Source organism: Rhea pennata, chromosome 1, assembly GCF_028389875.1.
Source record: "Rhea pennata isolate bPtePen1 chromosome 1, bPtePen1.pri, whole genome shotgun sequence".
NCBI lineage: Eukaryota > Metazoa > Chordata > Aves > Rheiformes > Rheidae > Rhea > Rhea pennata.
The window spans coordinates 71,175,826-71,200,860 of NC_084663.1; the positions used below are offsets into that span (position 1 = coordinate 71,175,826).

At 36.7% G+C, this 25,035-nt stretch overlaps 2 protein-coding genes across 4 annotated transcripts in view; one reads left to right on the top strand and one right to left on the bottom strand.

Moving 5' to 3' along the window:
• The window catches only part of PIK3C2G (phosphatidylinositol-4-phosphate 3-kinase catalytic subunit type 2 gamma), a 275,977-nt gene extending 252,223 nt beyond the window's left edge, over positions 1 to 23,754 (top strand). The window contains exons 32-33 of one of the 3 annotated variants that reach the window (XM_062591246.1): positions 834 to 959; positions 23,721 to 23,754. In XM_062591246.1, coding sequence (XP_062447230.1) covers positions 834 to 959; positions 23,721 to 23,741 — 147 coding nt within the window. In that variant the 3' untranslated portion in view covers positions 23,742 to 23,754. Of the gene's footprint in view, positions 1 to 833; positions 960 to 6,668; positions 8,627 to 23,720 lie in introns of those variants that run through there. The other 2 variants (XM_062591238.1, XM_062591256.1) reach the window with 2 other exon arrangements.
• PLCZ1 (phospholipase C zeta 1) overlaps positions 9,766 to 25,035 on the bottom strand; it is a 57,313-nt gene continuing 42,043 nt past the window's right edge. Inside the window, exons 10-13 of the mRNA XM_062591269.1 lie at positions 16,802 to 16,974; positions 14,595 to 14,727; positions 13,294 to 13,443; positions 9,766 to 9,848 (exon numbers count right to left, since the gene is read on the bottom strand). Coding sequence (XP_062447253.1) covers positions 9,766 to 9,848; positions 13,294 to 13,443; positions 14,595 to 14,727; positions 16,802 to 16,974 — 539 coding nt within the window. The remainder of the gene's footprint in view (positions 9,849 to 13,293; positions 13,444 to 14,594; positions 14,728 to 16,801; positions 16,975 to 25,035) is intronic.

Sequence of the window (25,035 nt, forward strand, 5' to 3'; positions counted from 1 at the left end):
CACAGGCAACCTAAAATGCTGATAATACTATCAAAATTGCTGATATTTTGATAAACACCCATGCTTTTATGCTCCAAGTTCTGCTTTCTGATCGCATATTGTGTTACCAGCACAGAGATTTCTGCTTAACTGTAAGCTAAGCGCTACCTGACATATGCTTAGAAGATACTTGTTCCACAGTTACTTGTGATTAAATGATTGAGGCTGATAAATAGATTGGCTGTGATCTGGAATGGCTACTGTAAGCTGGAATATCTGGAGTATCACAAGCAATCTGAACTGGGATGGTAAAGAGTGTTTGCAGCTGTGCGATGGGAGAGGTGGGACACACTGTTATTATAAGACTCCTGTTCTGCCCATACTGCTGCAGGAAAAGCTCCTGGCTTTCCTACAGTAATATCCTTTATGAAATGCCCTTAGAAACAATCAGTTCTTCCCCAGCATCAGCACTTCTACTTAGGAGTTAAAATCAATAGGAGCTGACTGGCAGGAGTCCAGTTTCTAGGCATTGCTCTGGAAAATGGAAGGGCTAGACTTTGTATCAGTTTAAACTAAGTTAAAGCAGATTGATGCTTAAGGGATTTCCACTGCAACATAAAGTATTAAAGATAGGCACTTTTATTATTTTGCTTATTATTTTCTGATTCAATATGAAGCTGAATTCTAAGAATTTCTGTTGTTTACTACATTACTACTCCAATTTAGCCAAGAGAATACTGAGAGTGTAATATATTTCTATGTCTACTTAAAGTCTAGATTTCATTTGGTACTTCTTTATTTGTTTTCTTTGCTAGAAGATAGGCATTCATATTTATAACCCTTTTATTTTTCAGCGCCTCCCAGATGGCTCTGCCCCAAGTGCACATGCTGAATTTTATCTTTTACCAGATCCTGATGAGGTCAGTCGCAGGAAAACAAGAACAGTTCCAAAAAGCACTGACCCTACTTACAATGAAATTGTGAGTACTGTCCACTTTCCTCTGTCATTTCTTATTTGTTTGGTTTTCCTTATCCACCCTTGAAATAAAATAGCAATACAGCATTTAGAGCTGTTACAGTGAGTACTGTCAAACAGAACATATTGTAAAGTGAAACGTAAATATGTACGGTCTTCTGTTTTGCTTCTTTCTTAGTAGTGAGACAGTCTCTTTATGTTCCTCTCTTTAGCAAAGTAGTTAGGTTGTTCACACTCATCAGTCTTATACCATAATTGTAGTTACAAGTTACTATCAGAGCCCAAACATCATTGCACCAAAACCTAGATTGTTTTTAATTCAGATTTGTATAATAACATCAGAAGTACTAACTGAAAGGATCGTGTTATTCAAATGCACATACAAAAAAAGAAAACCAAATTGGTTTTCACTGTCCTAAATAATAACACATAATAAATAACCCAGCTCTTTTTATGTCAAAATGCTAGCAGTTCACAGCCATATATAATTACTTAACCAGCACTGAAGTGCTGCCATCTCTGGGGTAAAAAGAAACATTTGTGTGGAGAAACAACTACTACAAAATGGGATGCAACATAAACTGTATTCTTTTGTATGGGGAGACAAGATTCGAGTAGTAGGAGGGATTGGAGATGATAATTGCTACGTAGAGAAAGTCTCCCAAGGATCTCAAAGCAATTTCCAAAAACACTTTGAGCAAGCTTCAAAGGAGCAGCCATGGAAAATATTACCACTCCACCCCGTTTCACAGAGAAGATATGGTGAAGTTTAAGTTAGACACCTGGGTCTAAGAGTTCTTATCTCTGAATTTCCCAGCCCTGGGGCTTTAATAATGCTTCTTCTTTTCCCACATCTAGTTGATTACAAAAGTTACCTGCTTACATTGATGGCTTCCAGTGCAGCTGTAAGTAGGCTCCTCAAGTAGTAGTGTTGCTAACAGCTGAGACAGATTTCACTCCCTATGATACTGTAATGGAATAAAGGCATACTGGGTTTTATATTACTTTTATGTTCTTTCCTTTTTTGGACTCAAAGAGACTACCGAATGAAACTAGTTCAACTGGCCAAAATAATTTCTTTACATTTGAAGGATATTTAAACACAGGAAATATCATGTGTTTTTCTAATATCAATAATTATAATAGATCCAAAATGTAACATAGATAAGGACCACCTAGCAACACTGGAAGGCAGTTGTTTTTGTGATCATTGTTATATTAATTTGAATGCAACAAACTCCAAAATCCTGCCTGCAGTCAGACAGTACTCAGTGAGAGGGGATTCAGTTATGGTTAAGGAAATAGGAGCATCCCTCTGCTGTTAAGAGAAATTCAATGAAAACTTCAGTATCTTTTACACAAAACTCACAGCCTTATTCACAGATGCTCAGTCTCTCTTTTTACCAGGGATGCTAATCACAGTAGGGACATATGGTTCCATTGAACTTGGACACTTCAGACCTGATGCTTGTGCTATTAGCAGCTCTGTTCTTCCATATGTGATGTCATTCTGTATGCATTTTCTATCCAAGGTCGGTAGACTGAGGCAGAAGAAGCCCCAGGGAAGAGAAAACAGCTAAAAATACAAGTTAGCTGTCTTTTAAGTTACTTACTGTCCAAAACACTGTGTACAGAAAAGTACTAGCCTTTCTTTATGAGTTCATAAGTTTTTATTAAAGCCAAATGGCTTGAAGGAAGCTGTATATTAATTTCTCTCTGTGTTCAAGACTGAAAAAAAATCTGAAATGTGCCTCTCTTGGGTGTTTTTGTTTTTAGTTTTGTGCTTTTGTTGCTTATAACTGCCTACAGCAAATTATCAACCTTGCAAAAGTGCATTTTATTCTTGTTTTTTGCTCATAGGTGTGAGAGTAAAGATGAGAGGGTCCAGGACAATTGACAACAGAATGAACTATACTGAACATTTTAGAGCTTCTTTTAATAAGCACTCCTTTTTTCTCTTGTTCCTGTATTTGGATTTTGGAGTTCATTGCATTCACATTGGTATAACATTGCATTAAAAAGCGATGATTGAGAAGAAGAGAAATAACACGGGAAAAGGAAATGCAGGGATTAGGAGAAAAATAATACCATATTTGCTTACATACGAATAAATAGAACAGAAGCAACTGCAGTGGAGTCTTCTTCCTAAAGTGTAGCCCTGGCCATGAAGCATGCTACAAGGTCTTCCTTGTCCTCAGTGTCTCTGAGCACCTGTGCATACAGGAGTCCACAGCAGGAGCAAGTCTCCAAGACAAAGTTGAGCGTGCATCACCATAGTGAAGCCACAGTGAGAAGAAATTCACTTCATCCTACCCAAGAGGTGGGGGACAAATGTGGGCAAATACCCCAGGGCCATACAAGCCTGTTACTGCTGTGGCATCTGCCTTTGGAGGAGAGGAGCTGCAGGCCTGCAACAACTGCAGGAGCCCAGGGAAGCCTGAGCAAGGGCGAGGAGAGAGCTGTGGCAGGAGCCCGAGTGGTTCCCTCCGGCCTTGTGCGTGCATCAAGGCTAATCTGGACAATTAACAGCAAATCTAGGAACTGTGCCATGGCCACATAAGGAGAAGCAACTGTCCCTCACTTACGATTAAAATGTCATTAGGCTCCTGTAGGTCAACAGTGCTGCTTTTTTTTGGCGCTAGGTAGACCTGAACTCCAGACCTAGCTGTTTCACTGATACGGCCCTGTATACTTCACCTCCCTTTAATCTAGGTTTATAAGTGGGAGGCAAATATTATTCATAAGCAATGATTTCAGGATTTAAGTGGCCTGGTAATGAAATGTTGGCAGGTGCTATTTGTTTTATGCACGTACCAGTTCAACTATCTGAATTCAGTCTTTCTTCTATGCCTGCATCCTGGTGATATATACCTTGTTTTGGCTGAATTTGCAATATCATTTTAGAAGCAGTACATTAGGATCAGTTGAAAGCAGCCTACTCTGTACTGCAGAGCATGTTATTGATCAAAGCTTAAAGCCTCCTTGAGTCCAAAGATTGAAAGTGGCTCATCACCCCAGTTCATTCCTATTGTGATCCACCAAACTGAGGATTTCATAGCTCTTGCAGCTTGTATGTAAACTTTTTTGGCGATTTAAAGCAGCAATTGAAGATAGTAACTTTCCTATCTTGGCAAAGAAACATGGCACATTCCTACTGTAACATTAATATCACTACAGTAAGCAAATCATAATCATCGATACAGTCTAAATTATATAACCACTTATTGTACCTGTGCTTGCTTTTCTGATTTTCTTCATCATTTCATGTTTACTTTGGCAGGGAGATGCCCGCAGGGGTTCAGGAGAGCTCTAATTTTTTATTCCTATGCAATTTGGTGAAACAGACACAGTAAATGTCACGACCAGAATTGTGAATGCCTGTCTGAGGTGCAAGAGAAGGGTGGAGAGCACAAGGCATATGCAAGATTTCCATAGCAGCTGTTCAAAACTCTAGTTTCCAAATGTTTCTAAATGGACAAGAAAACCTTGCTTCCTTGTAAGACCTTCTGAGTTAAAGCCAGTTCAAAAAGAGCAAGGTGGGGAGGGGGTTCTCCTGCCCTAGTATCCGTGGCAGCAGCTGTTAACCCTGGCATCACTGACTAACCTGAGGCACCTGCACGTTCAGCCCAGCAGCCTGCTGGCACTGGTTGGACCACCCCACAGTCTCGTAGCACAGCAGGGACCACAGGGACACTGTGCTCCAGCAATGCTGGCCCTGGCCCATATGGGTTGGGTAGGAGAACCCACAACTTCTTGTCTCCTGGGTCTGAGAACCACAGAGCCACGCAGAGTGAGGAGCATTGCTGGGTTTGAGGCTTATAAACTCTGTCCCGGTCTGGAGGACTGTTTCTATGGCCGTTCCTGGTTATTAGCCCTGGAGGCAGAGGGAGGACTGAACAGTCCAGCCCACAGAGATCCAGGCCAGGGTGGCACAGCTCAGTCAGATTTCCCTTTTCATCTGCAGTGCCATGTATGTAGACCACACTCAGACTGCAGTAGTAAATCCAAGCAAGTGGCGCACCAAACTCATTTTAGGCAGTTTCATTTCCCCATTTTCATGAAATGACAATATGGTACTGTGTTTGCCTTCTAAAGTGCACAGGGAGATTAAAATTTAAATATTTTTCCAGTGCAACTACAATAGGAAAAATATTTCCATCCATACAGATTTTAGTTTAAATGTATTTCTCTTAACAAAGCTTACTTTTGAAACCTGAAAGTATCTAATAATGGCTTTCCACGTTTTACCAACCAACACGTAGTTTGCTCAGCAGTTTTTGATTAATGCAGAGATTGAAACATAGGTATCAATACTGAATGCAGCTCATTCTGGCTAAGCTATCACTCCAAATTTTTCTTTTTCTTTTTTTTTTTTTTTTTTTTTTTTTTTTTTTTATTCTGAAAATACAGCATTCACATTTCATAATTAATCCTAGTGTGTTCTCATAGTATCAAGGTAATTTCAAGGGTATTTTTTAAACCATGGGTCGTGCTAATTTTGTAAAGAGATACTAAGCAAACTGTCATGTTTAATTTGAGCAGAATTAACAGCACTTCATGAATAACAGAAACATCTTAACTTAGCAAGTTCCACTATCTCCAGTTGGGCTCAATCTCTGAAATGTTCCTCACCCACAACTTGTATTGAGTAGGCTGAGATATGTATCATGTTTGCTATTCAATGCTTCCATTAAAGTATAGAAGTACTTTGACAGTAGATACATTTGGATACAGTTAGTTAGGAGGAAGAGTCCAGAATCACACATATGGATATTTGCATTGAAATGGTAGAATTTATACCCAAAATTGTCAAAGAAAAACTATGCTCTATCTTTTTGTGGGGATTGTGTTTGATCTAGATCAATTATAAAATCTCATGGAAGTCTTGGCAAAAAAGAAATTTAGTTTTTGCTTTGGCTTTTTTAAAATTCTTGTGTGTAGTGCAAGATTTAATCACAAGTAAATGGGGTATTGAGGAAAAATACCCTGAGTTACAGTGCATTGGTGTGATGTGCCTTTATGAGATGTATCAATGAAATATAAAGTTGCTTTGAGGCATATTATGCAACATGTTACAAATACAAGATAAATAGTTGCAAAAAAAATAGTTGGCATCAAAACAGAGTTCTTGTTTGCTTACTCTTCAGAAAATAGCAATACAGAATATCAAAGTATCTGGTATGGAATCTTATTTCAACATTATAATAATCTATACTGCTCCAGAATTAACTATTTTATGGTTTCATACTTCTGACCACGATGAGTATCCTCAATCTGAATGTCTCCCTGCTAAAAACAATAGTATTGTCAAAGTCTCTGGTGGACTACGTACAGGATCTGGTATTTCTTCACATTTGAGTTCAAAACTCTGCTTAAGCTAGAGTTTCAGTTTTCACAGGGAAAATTATGTATACCCATTTTTTTCTCAAGCTTTGCAAACACAAATTTTGAATGTATTTACAAGCACTCAGTAATCAGCCTAAGCAGGCAGACGCTCTTCTATTTAAACTACATGAAGTCAAATATATTTCTGAGGTAAATGCACTAATTTGAGTGAATTTGGCTACCTAGAAGTTTACATTTCTGGAGGGCAGGTCGAAGCAATTATTGGAAAGTTGTAATAACCATCCTGAATACTATATCAAAGTGTTTTACCTATCAAATAGATTCACATATTCAAATGCATTTTCTATTTCACTGTATATAATTGCAGGTTGTATATGACACAGTCACAGAGCTCAAAGGATGTATACTGAAGCTTGTTGTGAAAAGCAAAGGAACATTTGTGGGAGCTGTTAACATTCAGCTGAGCAGCGTCCAGTTAAATGAAGAAAAGTGGTACCCACTGGGAAACAGTATAATTTAAATATTATCTAAGATAATTCAATTATTTATCCACTAATATTTCTTTATCTCATTTCCCCTGGTACATTTTGTCTCAGCTGCCCTTGAGAATATGCAGTCATCCGCTGATCACATCTGAATATTTCTAATCATAAGGCTATTTTCATTAAATTTCTACCATCATCTTGCAACATGCTATTAGTGTGGGTAAAAAAATCACATGCTAAGAACTTGCAGTAGCATACAGGAAATTCTTACGATAGTAATGAAGTAATTTTGTTTGGTTTTTTATTAAATACTACTGTAAAAATACTGATACTCTATACGGATCAAACTGTGGGTCAGGGCCTAATTCTAAACCCATATGAGTGCCAGTCTCTCCACTGACTCTATTTCAAAACAATGTTAGTAATGGTGTAATTTATCAGGGCTTCCTATGACCCACTGCATACGGTGATTTTCCAGAGATCCATGGGATGGTTCCCCAGGTGCCAATACATTTCAGACAGTTGTAAATTTCATATTAAATGTTACACAAACAGCACATTAAAAAAAAAAACTTTAAAATTTGCATTTTAGACATTTTGTGCAATATATGCTGGTGTACTTTTAACTGCTAAGATAGTGTAACTTCCAACCCAAGATACTCATTTAGCAATAAGATCATTTCTTTTATTCTGACATCCAAGAAGCAGATACATTTGTGGGGAGAAAGGAAGAGGGAGCAGATAATACTGATGGATAAATAAAACATATTGAATGTAAAGTTTCAGCATAGCATTTATTTGAGATCACACTATAGGTGGATATAGCTTTGTTCACTAGTCTTACTCCATTGCATACTTAGGCTGCTTAAGAGAAAACAGTTAATACATACATGGAGAGCTGTAAAGATGTATATATGTGTAATCAGTGAACGTGAGTGGTACCTTTGAGTTCACTGGGACTGTCTATGGGCTCTGTTCTTCAAAGCATTTTTATATAAATGAAGGAACCATCTGAGCACATCTTTAAGCATTTAGCATGTGAACTGTAATGAACCATTCATTAATGCCAGCCTCTTACACACACACATAGTTGAGCGTGTATGTAAAGCTTTCCAGAATCGAGGGTACATTTTTAATGCACAAAAGCCATGTTCATTTCTGATCTGATCTGCTGTAAAATTTTAAGTTACCATATACTGAGTAGGTCTGACATTTGTCCTGCCAGGTGGAAAAGCAGTCAACAGAGGGATAATAATGCCAGAGGCAAAAGATAATTGCTGCCTTCTCCCTAAGCACACTCACAAGTCAGACTTTGGAAGGTAATGTTGTATAAAGTTCCTGAAGTGGCAGTAGGCGTGTAGTTTAGGAATCCAAATAAGTTTGAATTTTTCCTCACACCAAACCAATTGCCTCTGATATTTGGTTAGTTTTGTTCCCAGAACAGATTTGCCAGATTGCTTGCAGAGATTAAATGCCCCCTCAGTAAAAGGAGGTGGGAGAAAACTCTCCTTGAGTATTATTATCAGGATTTTTTCAGAGCTGAAAAAAGCTATAAAATATTTGCTACATGTAAAGGCTAGCATTCAGATATAATCAGTACGAAGATCAGCAAGTCTAACATTTTAGATTATAAGGCTTTCTTGGGTAAAGAAGCAAGTGACTTGCCACTTCAAGCATGGAAAACATATTCTGCCCAGCTTACAATGTTATCAAATTACCTGACCTTACAGTTCAATATTGATTTCATATTCTTCTTGGTCTCCTGTCTTGGTTTCCTTATTAAAACTTTAATGCAATTTTCTAATAGTGTTATTTCTTGTGACATTTTCTAATCATTGTTTACAACATTCCCTGATTTTCTATTTTAGAGCAACACGCATTTTTTTTTTTTTTTTAAGGAAGGATATGTGACTAAAAATAGCATTAAAATATAGCATTGTCAGAACTGTCTGCAACCATAAGCAGTACCATTTGGTATTAAAGAAACCAATAAATGTAAAGTCTTTTGAAAAAAAAAATCCACATTTATGTAGCACCTCTGCAGTTATCTATATAGATACGGTCCTGTAGAAGCTCAACAATATTTCAGTTTTGTAAGGAAGGTGGTAAAATTCTGTCTTATGGGCAAGATCTACACTGATAGATATGTCAGGCATGAAGTTGCTCTGAGACCTTAAATCACACAATCAGTCCTTGTGTTTTCTACACTGGTTCTTCTAGTCCACCTCAGAGCTGCCCATTGTGTTTCCTGTTTTCAGAGTTTACAGTAAGATATATCCCAAGTTCCCTGCTATGATGAACAGAGCCTTACACAAATCAGTCCATGATTTGTCTATCATCTTTAACAGCAGGAGACTGAAGACTTGGCTGAGAAAAGGTACCAATAGCATCTGAGATTTTATCATTTTAAGAGCTGTTTTTTCTCAAGATTATTTTTCTGAAGATAGCAAAATTACAGTAGAAATTAATGAGTTCTCTCCTAATCAGAAGCTGCCATTATTATGAATTTAAAGGGTAAATTGTATGTGTCTTTTTTCCCAATTCTTTGAAAAGAATGATTGTAGAAAGGTTAAAGCTTTTGCTCAGTATAAATAAAAAATTCACTGTAACATGCATGATTTTTGAAGTCTTAGATCATGAATATTAGACCACTGATCATGAATATTAAACCATTATTCTCATTCAGTAATTAATCATATTTCCAATTAGCTGCAAATAAAATTATTAACTGAATTCAACAAAATGTCCTCAAAAAGTTCAGTCCTTCTTAATTATTTCTAGATTACAGTAGGGCTGAATTTTGGAGCCATTACTTATTTAGGATACCATTTACTCACACAAGAAGTCCCATTAGCTTAATAAAATCATTGAGAATATGCCACTCCGGAAATCAGACCACTGGGTTGTTGCAAGCCTTGTGATGTCTGCTTTATTGAGCAGGGTGTGGTGCTTCGAAACTACTGTTACTGCGGAGCCTCCTTAATAGTACCAGATGTAAACAAATAGTGATGCAGATTCAAGAACTTCACCCGTTTTGGAAAGCAGAGGAATGTTACGATAACCTGTAAATATAATGACACTTGTTTAGTATATTAACCACAAATGCAAAGCTTATGATGCAGTTATCTCCATCAGAACTTTTGGAATCTATTGTGCGAATGAAGCGTGATTTATGATTCTCTAAATAATGCTTAAAAATAAACTGAAATCATAGAGATCCCCAAACCCATATCTACTGGTTTTATCCTCTATATATACAATATTTCAATTCTGGCGTTTTGGGGTGGAAAAACTCCTGTTACAAACTTTCAGTGCCTTTTTAGGATGTCCTTGGTTTTTCAGACTGAAGACTTTTATCCCAGTGATATTTAAAGATTAGGAAAGCACACATTTTAATATACAGAAAACTGTGCTGCACACACTGTTCTTATAGTTCCTCCAATTAAAGAATTTGTGAATCAACAGTGATACGGCTTCTGGAAAAACAACCATTCTTCATTTTTTCCTAGTTTGGGGGAAAAAACATTCGATGTTAAATGGTAACACACTGTTCAGCTGAAGTAGAAAAAATGTGTAGCGTGAGATTCTCTCCTAGCCATGACCGCTTAAACCTGTTAAAGATCTTTTTCATGCAAGATTGTTCCCTGGTATCAGAGGTATGGCACAATTCAGAAAATATAAATGCATCTGGACACCTGAAGCATTTGGAGAAGCCATATTTCTAAACTTCAGACTTAAATTAATTTATATGCACTGAAAATAAAACAAGTCCCTTCCCCAACTCAAATCCTTTATAACATTGTAAAATGCCTATATTACATAATATTAAACAGTGTCAAAATTTCGGTAAATATTTTCTCTGTATTTTATCTATGTTAATTCAGTTATTTAAGTATCTATTATGAGCAAATATCTGTGTTCATAGCTACAGTTTTCAAAATTTTTCTCTAAATGCAATCTGTGGGAGCCTCATTTGGGCTTGGATTTTCTTGTTTTTCTTGTCCAACATGAAAGTCCACCTGGCACCTAAGGTTCAGCTGCTGGGCAGCAGATATTAAAGCTGAGCAAATCAGCACCTACTTCACCCACAAGACCCTCAAGTGCCTTTGCTTTCCTCAGCTCTTTGGTTTAGTCTAGTGGGCTTAGTCTGAGCGCACCGGACAAATCAGGTTCTATACAAAAACTGGCTGCAGTCATCTTTTCTTTCAAGTTACAGTGCAGGAGATAAGACACATTAGAGATCAATTTTAGAGCACTCACCCAGTATGTGGAAGACTTAATTTATTTCCTATCCAAGGACCAAGACACATTTCAAAGAACTGTGTTCCAACCCTAAGCTGTAGGATATTCTATAAAATGTTATGAGAGGTAAAATGTCTTCCTCTGTATTGATACTGTTCCAATTTATATGAAATAATTAACTATTCATTGACCCAGTGACGATAGCATGGTTGTAGGACATGGGCTGTTTGAATTCTTGTTCTGCTGTCTAAGGATTTTACATAATAAAGTCATAGAGACGGGGCCTATAACCCAGCCCCCTTCTCTAGTCTTTAACCTCCCAACTACAGAATTATTCTCATTTTCAACCCCCTCTTTCAATGTATCTGCTTAATCATTGCATGAAAAATGAAATGCTCCTACAGGTGGGCAGCAAGCACCCTTCTCCAGGGCACTTTACAGCTGAGTGGTGGGGAGGTGGCTGGAGGAGGGAGGAAAGTGAAGATATAAATTTGAATCCTTTCAGCAGAGAGTAGGGGAGGGTGGCAAAGACAAAACTTTGTGCTGCTACCTGTCAAAAAAGGGGGGTGGAGGAGAGAGAGAGAGAGAAAGAGAGAAATGTAATGTAAGCAGCACTGAGCTTTTGGAAGGATGAGCTTAAGCAACCTGCCCTTAGGGGAAACCTAAGGGAGATGAATCCTAGGGAGGGAGGGGCAGTCCTGTAGTGTGGAACAGAGCATCAGAGCCTTGAAGAGGGGTAAGATTTAAGTCATAGCTCACTCCTTAGTATTTTGGCTTAGACAGTTCTCTTCTCAGAAGTAGACTTGTTGTGAATCCCCTCGTAAGATACATTATATTCCCCCTCACTATTTGGGGGGCATAGGTACCCAAGGCAAAATTGTAGTTCCAGCGTGGGAATCCAGAGGTCTCAATGTTAAGTATCACCATGAATTCTGAAATTAGCTGTCGACTTGTTTCTTAACAGCATTTCATTTATGCCTCTAGGTAGCTTAATGGCATTTATATTTTTTTCTGTGTATGAAGGGGGGGCAGTTTGTTTGGCATTGTTTATAGTTATTGCATCTACTCTCATTTCTTACTGTTTTAAAATTACTCCACTCAAAATCTGTAGCATAAAAGCTCTTTTACATTCTCTTTTGTAATGTAATGTAATTCTCTTGCATTTCAAAAATGTCAATTCATCATCTGTGACCCAAATTAAACTATATAGGCATACTAGAGGCACACTGAAAAATTCTACAAATAAATTTGCCCAAAATGATGGTTTTGCAACCATATTCAAGCTGTAATGTTTGCTATTTAAAGTTATCTCAGATATCAGGGGGGTTTATTTTCTTGAAACACGCAAATAAAAGAGGGGGTGATCAGTGTAAAGATTTATGTTAGAGACAGGCAAGTGTGCTTTAAGAGCACACTTTGTTCTTGTGTAACTCCTCTGCTTCTAGAATCACAAGCAGCTTTACGTTTTCAGAACCTGGAAGGAAAAGCCCATTAAAAATTCGGTTAAGTTTAATAAAAAAGTCACAGTGCCCATTGTTAGCTCTGACTTTTTGCCTTCACATCTTCATTCACTAGTAAAAGTTGGTTCTGTTTGTTTCGTCAGAAATAGCTTTGGAAATTCAATATAGGAAACAGCCGTTTTACATAAACCTTTCTCCTTGGCCTGCTGATTTGTGTGTCTGCTCTTTATTGCACAGTCTATTAATCTGTGAGATTCCAGGAGCTATACTGGTACAATAAAAGAAATACTGCCAATAATAAAACTGTCAATATTTTGCTTAATTTATTTTCTTCTTTCCCTGCTCTGAAAAGTTGCAGACAGGTAGTATGAGGGGCTTGTGGTTTTTGTTTTTGTTTTTTTTTTTAATCTTCTATTGTTACTTAGGCTGACTGAGTAGCAAGTGCACAAAACTGTTACCTTTGTAGTGCTTTTGACTAATCACTGTTCTTGCTTCCTATTGGAACAAGTTAAAATACTGTCTGATCTGCTTCTACTTGGAATATGAGTGGAGGAATACTGCAGTAGGAATAATTAAGAGTCATTAATATTCTTTTGATTTCAATACTGTGGAGTTGCATTCAGAGACTACAATGACTTAAAAATACAAAGAGTACAATTTTTACCTACTGTTATACATAATGCAAAGCTTCCTGTGGGAAATGAACATAATACTGTACTCCATCAATACTACAGTAAGGATAAAAGCCTGCATTGTTGTAGATTATTTTGTGCTATTATATGTGGTTAACTCATAAGAATTTTACCTTTGCTCAGGCTCAGCACTGGTAGAGTGTATTGGCCAAGGAATTCATTTGCAGCTATAGATATCTGATCTTCCACATTGAAGCGTATCAGTGCCAGCTCTGGAACTTGGACAGTAAAGGTGAAAGTTTCATTCCATCTAGGGCTCAAAGCTGATGGAAAGAGAAAATGCACAGTATCAAAATAACATTTCATTCCTTTTGTTTAATATCAGAAGTGTATCTGCTATCATTAGTCTGAACTGGCAGAGATGCTTTCTTTTTTCCTAAATTTCTGTCCACACTAAAATAAAGTGCAAAACTCCCACTGACTGGAGTGGTATAGGTCAAATCTATTGTATAGACTACAGAGTAAAAGCAGTCTCAGACTGAAACCAGCATAGGCTGCATGGGACATGCCTACAGTATGCGTGTCAGCCCCTTCCAAGGATTTCCATGCATTAGCTATATAGTGGTGCAAATCAAAAGCCTAAGCAACTTGGTATCTTCTCTTTGAAGACAGCAAAATGGGACAGTGACACCAGATTCAGAATCTCTGCTCAGCTGAACTAGTTTCATATTTTTGCCAAAGTTGCTCTTTTTACAGTGTTGGAAATGAGGGAGATGCTCATAAATAAATTAAGGTAGAAATTAAATAAGGTAAGGTAGAAAAAAGTAAATAAATTTTGGTAGAAAAGAGAGGATTTGACTAAAACTAAAAACAACAAAGAGGATTTGGAACAGGAGGGGGCACTTTGTCCTGAAAAATGTTCATACAGAGAGACACAGGAATTCAAGAGCCAATTTAAAACATCAGCCAGCTACAAAAAGAAGGGAAAAATAGAAGACAGAGGCCCAGAAGAAGGGAGATCACAGAGAACCATTAGGCTGAGACATCAAGAAGGTCCACATGATAAAGGTAAAAGAATGCTTGAAGACAAATTCAAAGAGCATGCACTTCATCTCTTAAGCAGTTCAGGGGCTGGTCTTACTAGAAACCTCATATAAGAGCTAAGTGAAAAAGTCACAGAAATTTCTTCACAAAAATTCCTTTATCTATATACTGGTGAATAAAGACAATGCATCCCCCTTCCTTCAGAAGAGAGCTACTGTCTAGGGGAGTTTATGCTTGCTTAATCTCCTGCTCTACAAAAATGGCACATAGCATGAAGTTCTGCTACAGATTTTGTGTAGGAAGGTCCAGTCTAGAGAGAAATAATTGCAGCCTCCGCAAATACATAAAAGCTTCTGAGGAAAGAAAAATGGCTATTCCATATGAAATACCGTCTTTTGTTCACAGTGAAGAGGATGAGACCGATGCTCACCATTGCTTTTTACAACACTAGATTGTCTTTTTGCTTGATCTTCTGGCACACCATGAATTTCTATTTGCACTAAAGGGTCAGCTTTGTTAGTCTTTGATAGATTACTGCGTGGTAACTGATGGCCACTGATGAGCTGGAAAATAAAAGTTGTATTGAAATAATTTTTAAAATGGTCTGTACATAGTAGCCAAAAAAAGTTCTATAAGAAACAACTATAGGAAGCATGTACCAGCCACACAGAAACAGTAATAAAAATACATACTAAACACAATGAAATTAAGACTAGAGTACTTCCCATTTAATTTGATATCACTGTGTTTTAAATAATAGTTTTCAGATTTAAGCTTTTTTACTTGATAACTAGCCATAAAAATAACATTTGGTTAATATAAAAAATAAAGTCTGAGAAATCAGTCTAATGATTTTGCATTTTCTGAGATGAAGCTTACAAATTGTTATTAAGGCTGTGTCTAGCTGACCAGTGCTAACACCCAGGGGGTGACATCAGCATTGTGTTACAGGCTATGTAGCAGAGTTCCTTACCTGTGTTCCTTCTCTTTCGAAGTGAAACATAAAAATTCTGCATTTAGTAGGCACTTTGATGTTTTGCTCCTTAATTTAGTTAGCTACCTGTAAAATTTGCCTTAGGCTATATGGTGTTCTGGCAGCAGGACTAACAAGGAATTTATGACAGTCAAAGCTTTGTCTGCTTTCTAGCTATATTTTGGTACACCTAGGAAAGGATAAGCATCCATACAGTGATCTGTGTTTTAGATAGCAATGATGGAATGTATCAAGACAGTTAAGTAAATCTTCAAGCTTAGGCAGAAGATGTGAGTCTTACGGTCCAAATCTCAGAACTAAATGTTAAAACTCATGATACAGATTCTAGTCAATCCTGTCAATCTCTCAGAAGTCAAAGCCACAAATTCCATCTTATGCCTAGGTATTTCCTTTAATACCTTGCTCCAAGGAAAGTTGTAGCCTGACACATTCAAAGTCAGCAGCCTAGCAAACCCTAGTGCTGCCCATCCTTTCTGGAAAATAGCTGTTAGCCTCATGAGAAAGCTTTGCAAGCCGTAAGCACTGACAGGCAGCTCCCTGAAAACCAAAGGCTTCTTTTGACATCTGAATGTCATCTCTAAAATTCAGCTATGTGGGCCAAGCACTGCCTCCTGGTCCTACCACTTTGCTTCCTTCTTGCCTATTCTCAGCTCCATGCTCCAGGCAGGAGCAGTGAGCTGCTTTCAGCTTGCTGTGACCTACATCCATAAATGGAGTTGAACATTTGTAGGCACCAAGGTGAAATAGAGAGAGAGAGAGGAAAAAATAACATGCTGAGCTCAGAACTTTCCATATAAATTACCTTGCATATTTGTGTTTCAAAGGCCATACTCTCTTTCTATTGAGGAGAATTACAGGCACATCAGAAAAAAGGGCTATTGGATTCAGCCCCAGTGTGATTTTTGTGTTCACCTATATTCCTCTCTAAAATGAGCTACTGGGAGTCTCTCTCAGTCTGAGAAACTTTTGACTCCCAGATGTTTTATATGTTTGGCCTCTAATTGTAAACTAATTTCTCCCTTCATCAATCCAGTAACTCTTCTTTAGCAAAAAATTGTTTTTCCTTTGATTCCTATTCCTGAATTTTTTGTCTTCCACCACCATCTCCTGTTTTTTGCTGCCAACCATATTAATTGGGCTCTCTGAATTCTACAGTCCATCCACTAGCCAGGGGGATGCCAACACTGCCCTGTCACCTGCCCTGTTGCCAGTTCCTCCTGGCTACATCATCAAAAAAAAGTAGTTTTGTAACTACTGAAAAATTGTAAAATATCTACTTGATACAATATAAATACAAATATAATAAATATAAAAAATAATAAATAAAAAATAAAATACAATACAAGCTATATTTACAAACTCCTTACTTACAAACTCTTTATTTCCTCTATATTTACAAATGTCTGAACAAATCCTTTTTCTTTTGTTAATAAACATAAGTGAACTATAGATGGGAAACCAGTGAAATAGCAATAGATACTGTGTGAAAGTGGTGCACTGCTACAAATCAACATTAAACATTTCAGCAAATTGGAACGAGGATAAAATGAGATATCAATAATAGATAAATTAATAGGTCTGAACTACCTAAAGGAAGGGTTTTTCACATTTTATAGAATAAATCAATAATTAACTAAGCTTACTCGTATTGAAAGAGCTACTGGAGTACTTTCTCCTGCTACTTTGTGTGGGTTAAATGTTGAATTGCGATTTCTCAAGAATTCTGGCTTCAGAAGATAGCCACAACCACCATTGTCTAGGAATTTTCCATTTTGCAGTTCCATTTGTACTCCAGGTGTCTGGAAATTTAAAGCCACTACAAGGAAAAAGGAACATGTATTTTGAAAAATACATATTTTCATATTTCTTATTTCCATATTTCATATTTTATATATTACAGTTAACAATTTATAGAATGACTCTCTGACAGTAATCGTAAAAGCAAAAGTATAATAGATTAGGTATAGCTTTCTCCTCACATATAAAATATTGCTATTTCTCTTAAATTTAACAAATGAATGATTTGCGTACAAAAACAAAAAGTCAGCTATTTAAAACTGAATATGCCCCACATTTTAATAACTATCCTACACTGATTTTCTACACTACAATGTGTACTGTATTTTACTTTTTCTTAAAAATTAGACCTGGGAGAATATGAAATGAGAGAACTTTTTTTGTCCATGAGGACTAAATTCATAGGCTAGTTTCTCTACTGCAGTAAAATCCTGGACCCTGAACCAACCTGGAAAGTTCCACTATGGAATGGAAAAAACATAGGTTTCTAGCTAACATTAGCGATGGTACAGAATTCATCACAGACCCATATCTCCAAGAAGATCAAGAAGCTTTAGGTTAGAATTACAATATTCAGTGCAAAATATATATGAGCTTATAGAATTAGAAGCAGTTTTATCTCGATTCTTAAATTTATGTGCACAAATGCTTCCTTCAGGCTTCATCCTCTGAAACTGAGGTTTAATGCTAGTATGCACCATAGTTTCCTTTCCTTGGCAACTCAAAACATTTTTTGGTTTGCTGCAATAGAAATAATAAAATAGCACACTTCTCATCAACAGGATATTATAATTTGTGAGATAAAGCCAACACTTCAATAGACCTGTTTAATGAAATTTTGCGCTATTCCAGTACATTGGAGCTTCCTGTAACTTTCAGAATAGAATATGCACAAGTCAAATCAGTAAAATGATAACATGACTTTATTAAATAAAAAATGATAAAAAGTCATTTACTTGATGGCTTTGCAAGGGAAAAAAGGAAGGCTTTAAGAAGTACAAGTGGCCCCTAATACCAATTCAGGAAGAGGACTTTATTACATGTTCCTATGAGCTAATATAAATCTATCAGAAATCCTTATCTCATGGAAGAAAATCAAGAAATTTGAATCTTTTTCACTGCAAAAATTCCCTTTTCCTTCATTGCTTTGATAATTCTTTTTACATTTCCATAGTAAAGGACACAAATGGTAACAGATCTGTAGAACAAAGTAACTGGTGCTAAGGACTGAGTGTTTGTACTACATATGTTTTTGGTGGGGTTACTTCAGAGGCGCTCTATTCTGGCCCCATGGACTCAATGGCTGTCAAAAGCTGGAACATGTGAAGCACTCGTGGAGAGCATTTTCTGTTTCATCTGGAAGGAAACCCATCTGCGCTTGCCACAATTGCTCCTCAGCATGAACCAAAGTGCAGTAAGTAGGAACAATTGGGATATTTGCTTAAAAAAAAAAAAAAAAAAAAAAAAAGCTAACACCACCAACAAAACACAACATACACTCCTGGTTTGAACTCAGATGTAAATACAGATATAGGTATAGATTTTGATATAGATATGACTACACAGAGGAACTTTAAGCTTACTTTACCTTTGACATCAGAAATTAGACTTTTAAATGTTTATATTGCCCATTGTACCTGATAAACTTCTGTTTCTGGCTTTTAATAGAGAAAGTAAGTACTCTCTTGGTATATTTTTAGCAGTGGTTCACATTTTGTTTTCACAACTCAACACACTATCCAGAAATAGGCCCAAATGTGATGCCACATGATTCTTGTTATATTGCAAGAGAAGTATCTAATCCATTGATTCAAGCATTGCAGTAAATGCTACGGAGCTGCAGCTCTGAAGGGCTCCTTGAAGCCTTGGCCCTGGGATGATTTGCAAATAACTCCAGATCTCTCAGTCCACAGGTATTTCCCAGACCATACTTTGGGAACAAATGATATAAAGAGTGTAACTATTTAGGCAAGTCAAATACTGGTGGCTTCAAACAGTAGAAAAAGTAAGGTAAATGTATTTGTAGCTTCCATATGATGAAACAAACTACATGACTGCACACAATGAGACTGTTTTTCTAAATTTGTCAAGCATCATAGGCTACTGAGCAGGAAAATCTGATTTAACAACAGAAACAAGCAAAACAGAATAAATTACAGTGTATCACATTAGGAAAAATAATTTTGCAACACAAGTGAAGTGCAATGTTATTATGGGTTGATATTTTCAGACACCAAGACTGTATTTTACTTAATTTAATTTTACCTTAGAATAAGTTAGAAATACACTGAATAGTACTTTTGATTTACCTACTGAGTTTCAGATATTGCAAGATATAACTGGGGTAAAATAAATAAATACAAGATTTTGCATTATTCTCCCTGAGATGCATATGCCTACAACAACTATTTTTAAGGTTCCTAGCTGCCTGGGCTCTCTAGAACAGTACTCTGTGGTACACTAACAAGGTATGGTTTTTCATTTTAATCAGATGCAGTTATAATCCTTACAATTTTTGAGAAATGGCAAAGTTCCTAAATAAAAAGATTCTGTGTTTTCCAGTTTTGACATCCTTCTGTAAAGAAAACTGAATTTCTATCCAATATTTCATCTTAGTTTTGCTGAATTCAAGAACAGAACTTTCTGTAATGTGCTTTGTACTCATTTATGAAATTGTAGAAATTATTAATGCTTGTGTGAAGAGAGCTAAAAACCTCTGATTTCTTTTGGAAAGAAGCCCAAATATGTTTACTATGCAACCATCTGAATAGCACATCATCTTATGGTATGATTTTTATTGAAAAGTAAAGGTCACCTGAAGTTTAACCCTCCATAAGTTAAACTTTCTCTTCAGTCTTTCCATAAACTGTCAAAAGCCTTTTGATATTGACATCAAAATTGAAACAGCAGAGCACAATATGGACTTGAAGGACATTCTGAGCAAAAGAATTTTTCTGTATGATTCCTGCACCAAAAGCTGATCTTCTCCAAGTCTTTCTGGAGCTGTGAGACTAATCTTGAGTTCAGAATATTTAACACTCAAGTCTTCTTCCAAACTGCTAAAGCTGCAGTGGTTGTCCCTGGTGGCCAGGGTTGTTAAAACTTCATATAGCAAATACAAGTTAGGGAATAGGCTAGCTCCAAAGAGCTGAAGTAATCTGTAACACACAGGGGAACACAGAGGGTCTATTTAAGCCCAAATCTGTGCATCACAAGCAGCATACTCTAGTCAGTCCTGCAGAACCAAGTACAAGTTAAGTATTCAAATGTAACACCTTCCACGGGCACTACCATTCAAGATGTAGGTGTTTATAAAGTGATGTTTAGATTAAAAGCAAAGGATTTTGAAATAGAAAATGCAAACTGGGATTCTGAGATTCCTAAGTGACTATGATTTGAAGGCAGCTGAGGAAAGCTGCATGTCTTCTGTCTGTGATGCTGCCTCTCAAAAAGATCCCTCTGTCAGGACGTTTTTATTGTCTTTTTTCTTTTTTTCTCTTTTGCTTTCTGGTACTGTTAGCTGTATTACTAACTTGAAGTTTAATATATTTTCTGCATTTAAAAGGGAAGACTTTTAAATGAATAAACACACATTTATTCTTGATTTTCTCTAAAATGAGCTAGCTAACTGCATTTTGTGCTATTTAAAATCCATTTCAGAATGTTTGAATTCTAAACAAACTCCCAGAATACCATTTGCAAAAGGCACTCAGTGCTGATGGTCATGTCCCTGGAATTTATTTCACCCATTCGGGCTTAAAGAAACATACCATCACACTTCAGAGCTTTTGATCAGGATTGTTGCTGTCCTCTCAGTTCTTTCCAGTCTGCCTATGTCCTTAAAATCGGCTGCTCACGATCGATGCAGTTTTCCAGATGAAGACTCACTAGTGTCAGGTATGCAGAAAACTATCTACTATGGCTTACATATCCAAAACTTGAAAGGAACGCAGGACCCATATCCTAATGAAACAGCTTATTTTGTCATTGCTTATGGGCTCATTTATGACACTGAATTTGAAGATACTCCATTTATCCCATTCTGAGCTATGTGCAGAGTGTTCATCCTCTAATCCAGATCGCAGTTGCAGCCACTCTCTTACTGCCCAAATTTACAGAATTATTTTCAGAAGTCCTTACATGACTGACTAGTCCACATCACATTTTCCAAAGTGAGGCAGGTGGCTCTTAAAAGATTTCATCCACAGCCTAAATGTAAGGCATACTAACCAAATGTGAGATGGCTCATAAAGTGAATGAAAGGGGAGGATATTCATTCGTTAAATTAGTTTGAAACCACCTGAAGACATCTAAAAGAAGGACAAACTATCATATGAAGAAGAATTGTTGGTTGTTAGATATACTAGGCAGCAAACACTCATTTAACAGGAGGAGTATACACACTGGGATGATCTCTATTAGTAATAAATTTTATCAAAATAAAATATGATAATAATTTCATTATCTGAATGATAAATATAATATTAATTTCTAAGCCTTATGCATACATTTACTATCACAATATCCTCAAGTAAAAATAATGTTTCCTTTTGAAAATAATATTCAGTCTAAAATGCATTCTGATGGAATTTGCATAAGAGAAAACCAGCGCTTACTACAATGTGCTGAGAACCCTTCTCACTAACAGCAGAAGTAGGGAATATAGCATGTTCTCTATCACCAAAAGGCCAGAGCATGTAATCTAGGAAAACGGAGGAATGCACTGATGTTTAAACATCTTTTCTTCATCCTGATCTCTCTGATAACTAGAAAGTCTTCAAGCATGGTTAAGACTCTCTGCTGAAGTGTGGCAGCCTACCCAGGCTGCAGTAATCCTGAGCATTGCTTGCTCCTCTGGTCCTATCTAACACATCACTCTGATCCCCACTGCTGTCTCTGGGTAAACCCAGGCTTGTAAACATATCCTTCAAAGCCATCTTTTAAACATCCTTAACAACCCCGATGACCTTAGGCATTAAGTGCTTTTAAAATCTTCAGATTGCTCCATCCCTCTTGCCAAGCCAGCAAATGGGTGAGATCCCACTCAGCCCTCATGAACAAGGGTTTACTGTCTACCAGAAGAAGACATGTTCTCAAGTATAAAGTGATTTGCTTCCTTACAACAGACAGTGGACTTCAGTTAGTAGTATATATTTGACATACAAACTGTGTTAATACATTTCTCATTTTTATATCTTTTTTTTCTACATGCAAAGAATTTGGTCAAACTGGATGTAGTTCTCACTGCAGAATAAAATGGGGTTTTATCTACTCAACCTCCAACTTTTACTAAGTTTAAGTAGCATTTCTGGCTTTGCTCATCACTGACATATTTTGAAACAGATGTTCTTGTTCTACAGATATTTAATTTATGAATGACTTATGAGATACTCTGCTATAGTAAAAGATATACTCATCTGAGCCATATGCATAACTGTCTGACACATCAGGATCAGAACATGCAAACTGCCAGCCAGCCCATCCTGTCTGTGGGTCAATTCAATACTGTAGTTCTAAAGATAATGTATGGATCAATTCAATTAGAAATGTTAAGAACGTGATCATTTTAATGATTGCTGCCCTTTTTCCTATTTTACAAGTAGCTGTACTGGATAGAAAGATGTTAGATGATTAAAAATAATTCACCGTCCATTACCAAGTATAGCTACAATCGGTTACAGTCAAGGATCTTTTCTTGCGAAGTTCTCATGGGAAAACTACCTAATGCATTTCTGATAAACTATCAAAGCTAAAAACCTAAACTGTTTATTTAATTAATATGCCTGAAAATTACACTTTGGTCTGAGTAGCTTTTCATTTTCATTGCATTTATTTCACACCGGAGAGAGATAATTTTTTAAAATTATTATTTTTTGATTGCATTGTGTTTCTTGGCACATTGTGTGTTATCAGTTTCACTTTCTTGTTTTTGTTTGGCTCTCAAGCACAGCATTTAGAACAAAATCAGAAAGGATGTTCAGAGGCAACTGTGTCCCTGCAACTGATGCTCTTTTCCCCCCACCTTTCTTTTAAAATCACTAGATTTCATATAACATTATTTAGAATTCTGTTAATTGTCTTCAGTCATGGATATAGTGAAGCTAGCCAGAAAAACAATTTTGTGATTACTGTCAACCATATACTGACAAAAAGAAATTTCTGAGTTTCTTGTCTTTTAAGTGACATTCCAGTATCTATTACACACACGCATAAGAAAAAGCTGGCTCTGCGGCAACCCAAGTGCACGTGAAACCTTTACTCCGAACACCTCCCAGACCATGGAACCTTTCCAAAGGAAGGGTGAATGTGCTCAGATAGCTTCACACGTAAGGGGGATATTCTCTCGGTTAACTTGTAGGTGCCTACACGTGTTAGCTGTCCCATTAGAGCCAGTCTATAATCAAGGCTCTAGTCAGTGAAGTAAGGAACAGTGTAATCAAAAATGGGTCCATACTCAAGGATGAGGTTAATCACATCGTCGGAGTCTCTGTTTCTAATAGCTGTCCCATTGGGCTGGGAACATCTGAGAATAAATAATATGAAGTGAAGCAACCATTTTCACTGTGGTCCATAAATCATTGCAGTTATGCAAAACATTAGAGGTGTGAATTATTTTCCTAATCTATATGACTTCGTTAATAATAAACTCATTTGATTATTTGACATTATCTTTCCAGAACAGACCATTCAAAAGTGTTTAATAATATTTATGTGTCAATTGTGCAAGATCCAGTTTCCACTCCCTAAAGATTATTTTTTTTTTAGATTCTTAAAACCAAACTGTGAAAAAAAACAACGATATAGACATGGACCTCCATTTCTGTAAACCAGCAGCTGCTCTGTGATGACTAGTCTCATCCTTGAAACCTCAGCTGGGAGGGGAGCTGGCAACCAAAAAAAGCTTGTCTATGTCTTCACATTTCTTTCTTTGAGGGCATTCATTGGCTTGGGAGGAAATGTTTCTTCTCCTGCTTGTGGTACACTCTCCATGACTCAGCTGTAGCATAAGGCCACAGAGAGCCCAAAGAAAGAGGTCAAGTCTGAAAGGACAGCTATACAGAACAGCCTGGTAATGTTTTTTTGCCATGACCCATACAAAATATCAAATTCATTCTCCGCCTTTGAGCAGAAGCATTACCTCAGATTGGGCCAAAATCTGGAGCCAGTTCTGGAAACATAGTTGAGGATCTACCTAATGGCTCAAGACTAACTATTACATTTTCAGGTGTAGAATGAATAAAGATTAAAAGCTTTGATGTATTTGTTTTTTTCAGTCATCTGCAAAGTTTTAAGGATTACAGTGATAGATTAAGGCTGTTCACCAGTATTTAACCCCAGTATCACATACTAGGAAGAGCTAGTGAGGCAATCTAATAAGCTAACAAGATATACAAATAAAAATACTAAAGTATGTCACTTCAGAAATCAGAATTTCAAGCAGCAACAATTGAAACTATAATGCAATAGATACTCTAAATTTGCTTCAGATGCAGCAGCATTGACTATTGAAAAAATTCACATTATAGAAAATGCTTGCTTTACATTTTTGCTATATTAGAAAATAAATTCAATAGAAGTTATTACAAAGAATAAAGAATTACTACACTGGAAAATTAATTAAATCTGTAAATATAAGAAAAAGTAGTATTCCACAGTCTTTTAAAGGGAACAGCCAGTGGCTTTCCTTAAATTCCATACCACTATTTCTTAAATTCCATTGCTATATTTGACACTCCGTCACATACTCAGAAATTAATGTAGTGTTCAATAAGGTTGTGAGGATTTCTAATCTTTCCTTGATCAAGCACCATATATTTAATTTATCTCAGGAAAAAAAATCTATTTTCTCTAGTTCTGCCATTTGTCCAGAAAGAAAGGAAAATACTTTTTCCCAGCAAACATACAACAACTGAAAATTCCAAAATAAATTAATGAGCCTCTGCTCTCTGTTTTCACTATTACAGCTTCCAAATCCTGGCTGTTCTTCAAGTTTTCATTCACTCAGAAGTCTAGTAAGGTCAAACTGACAGCCAATTCTAGCTGCATATATAGGACGTAACAAGATCTAAATAACCATGTT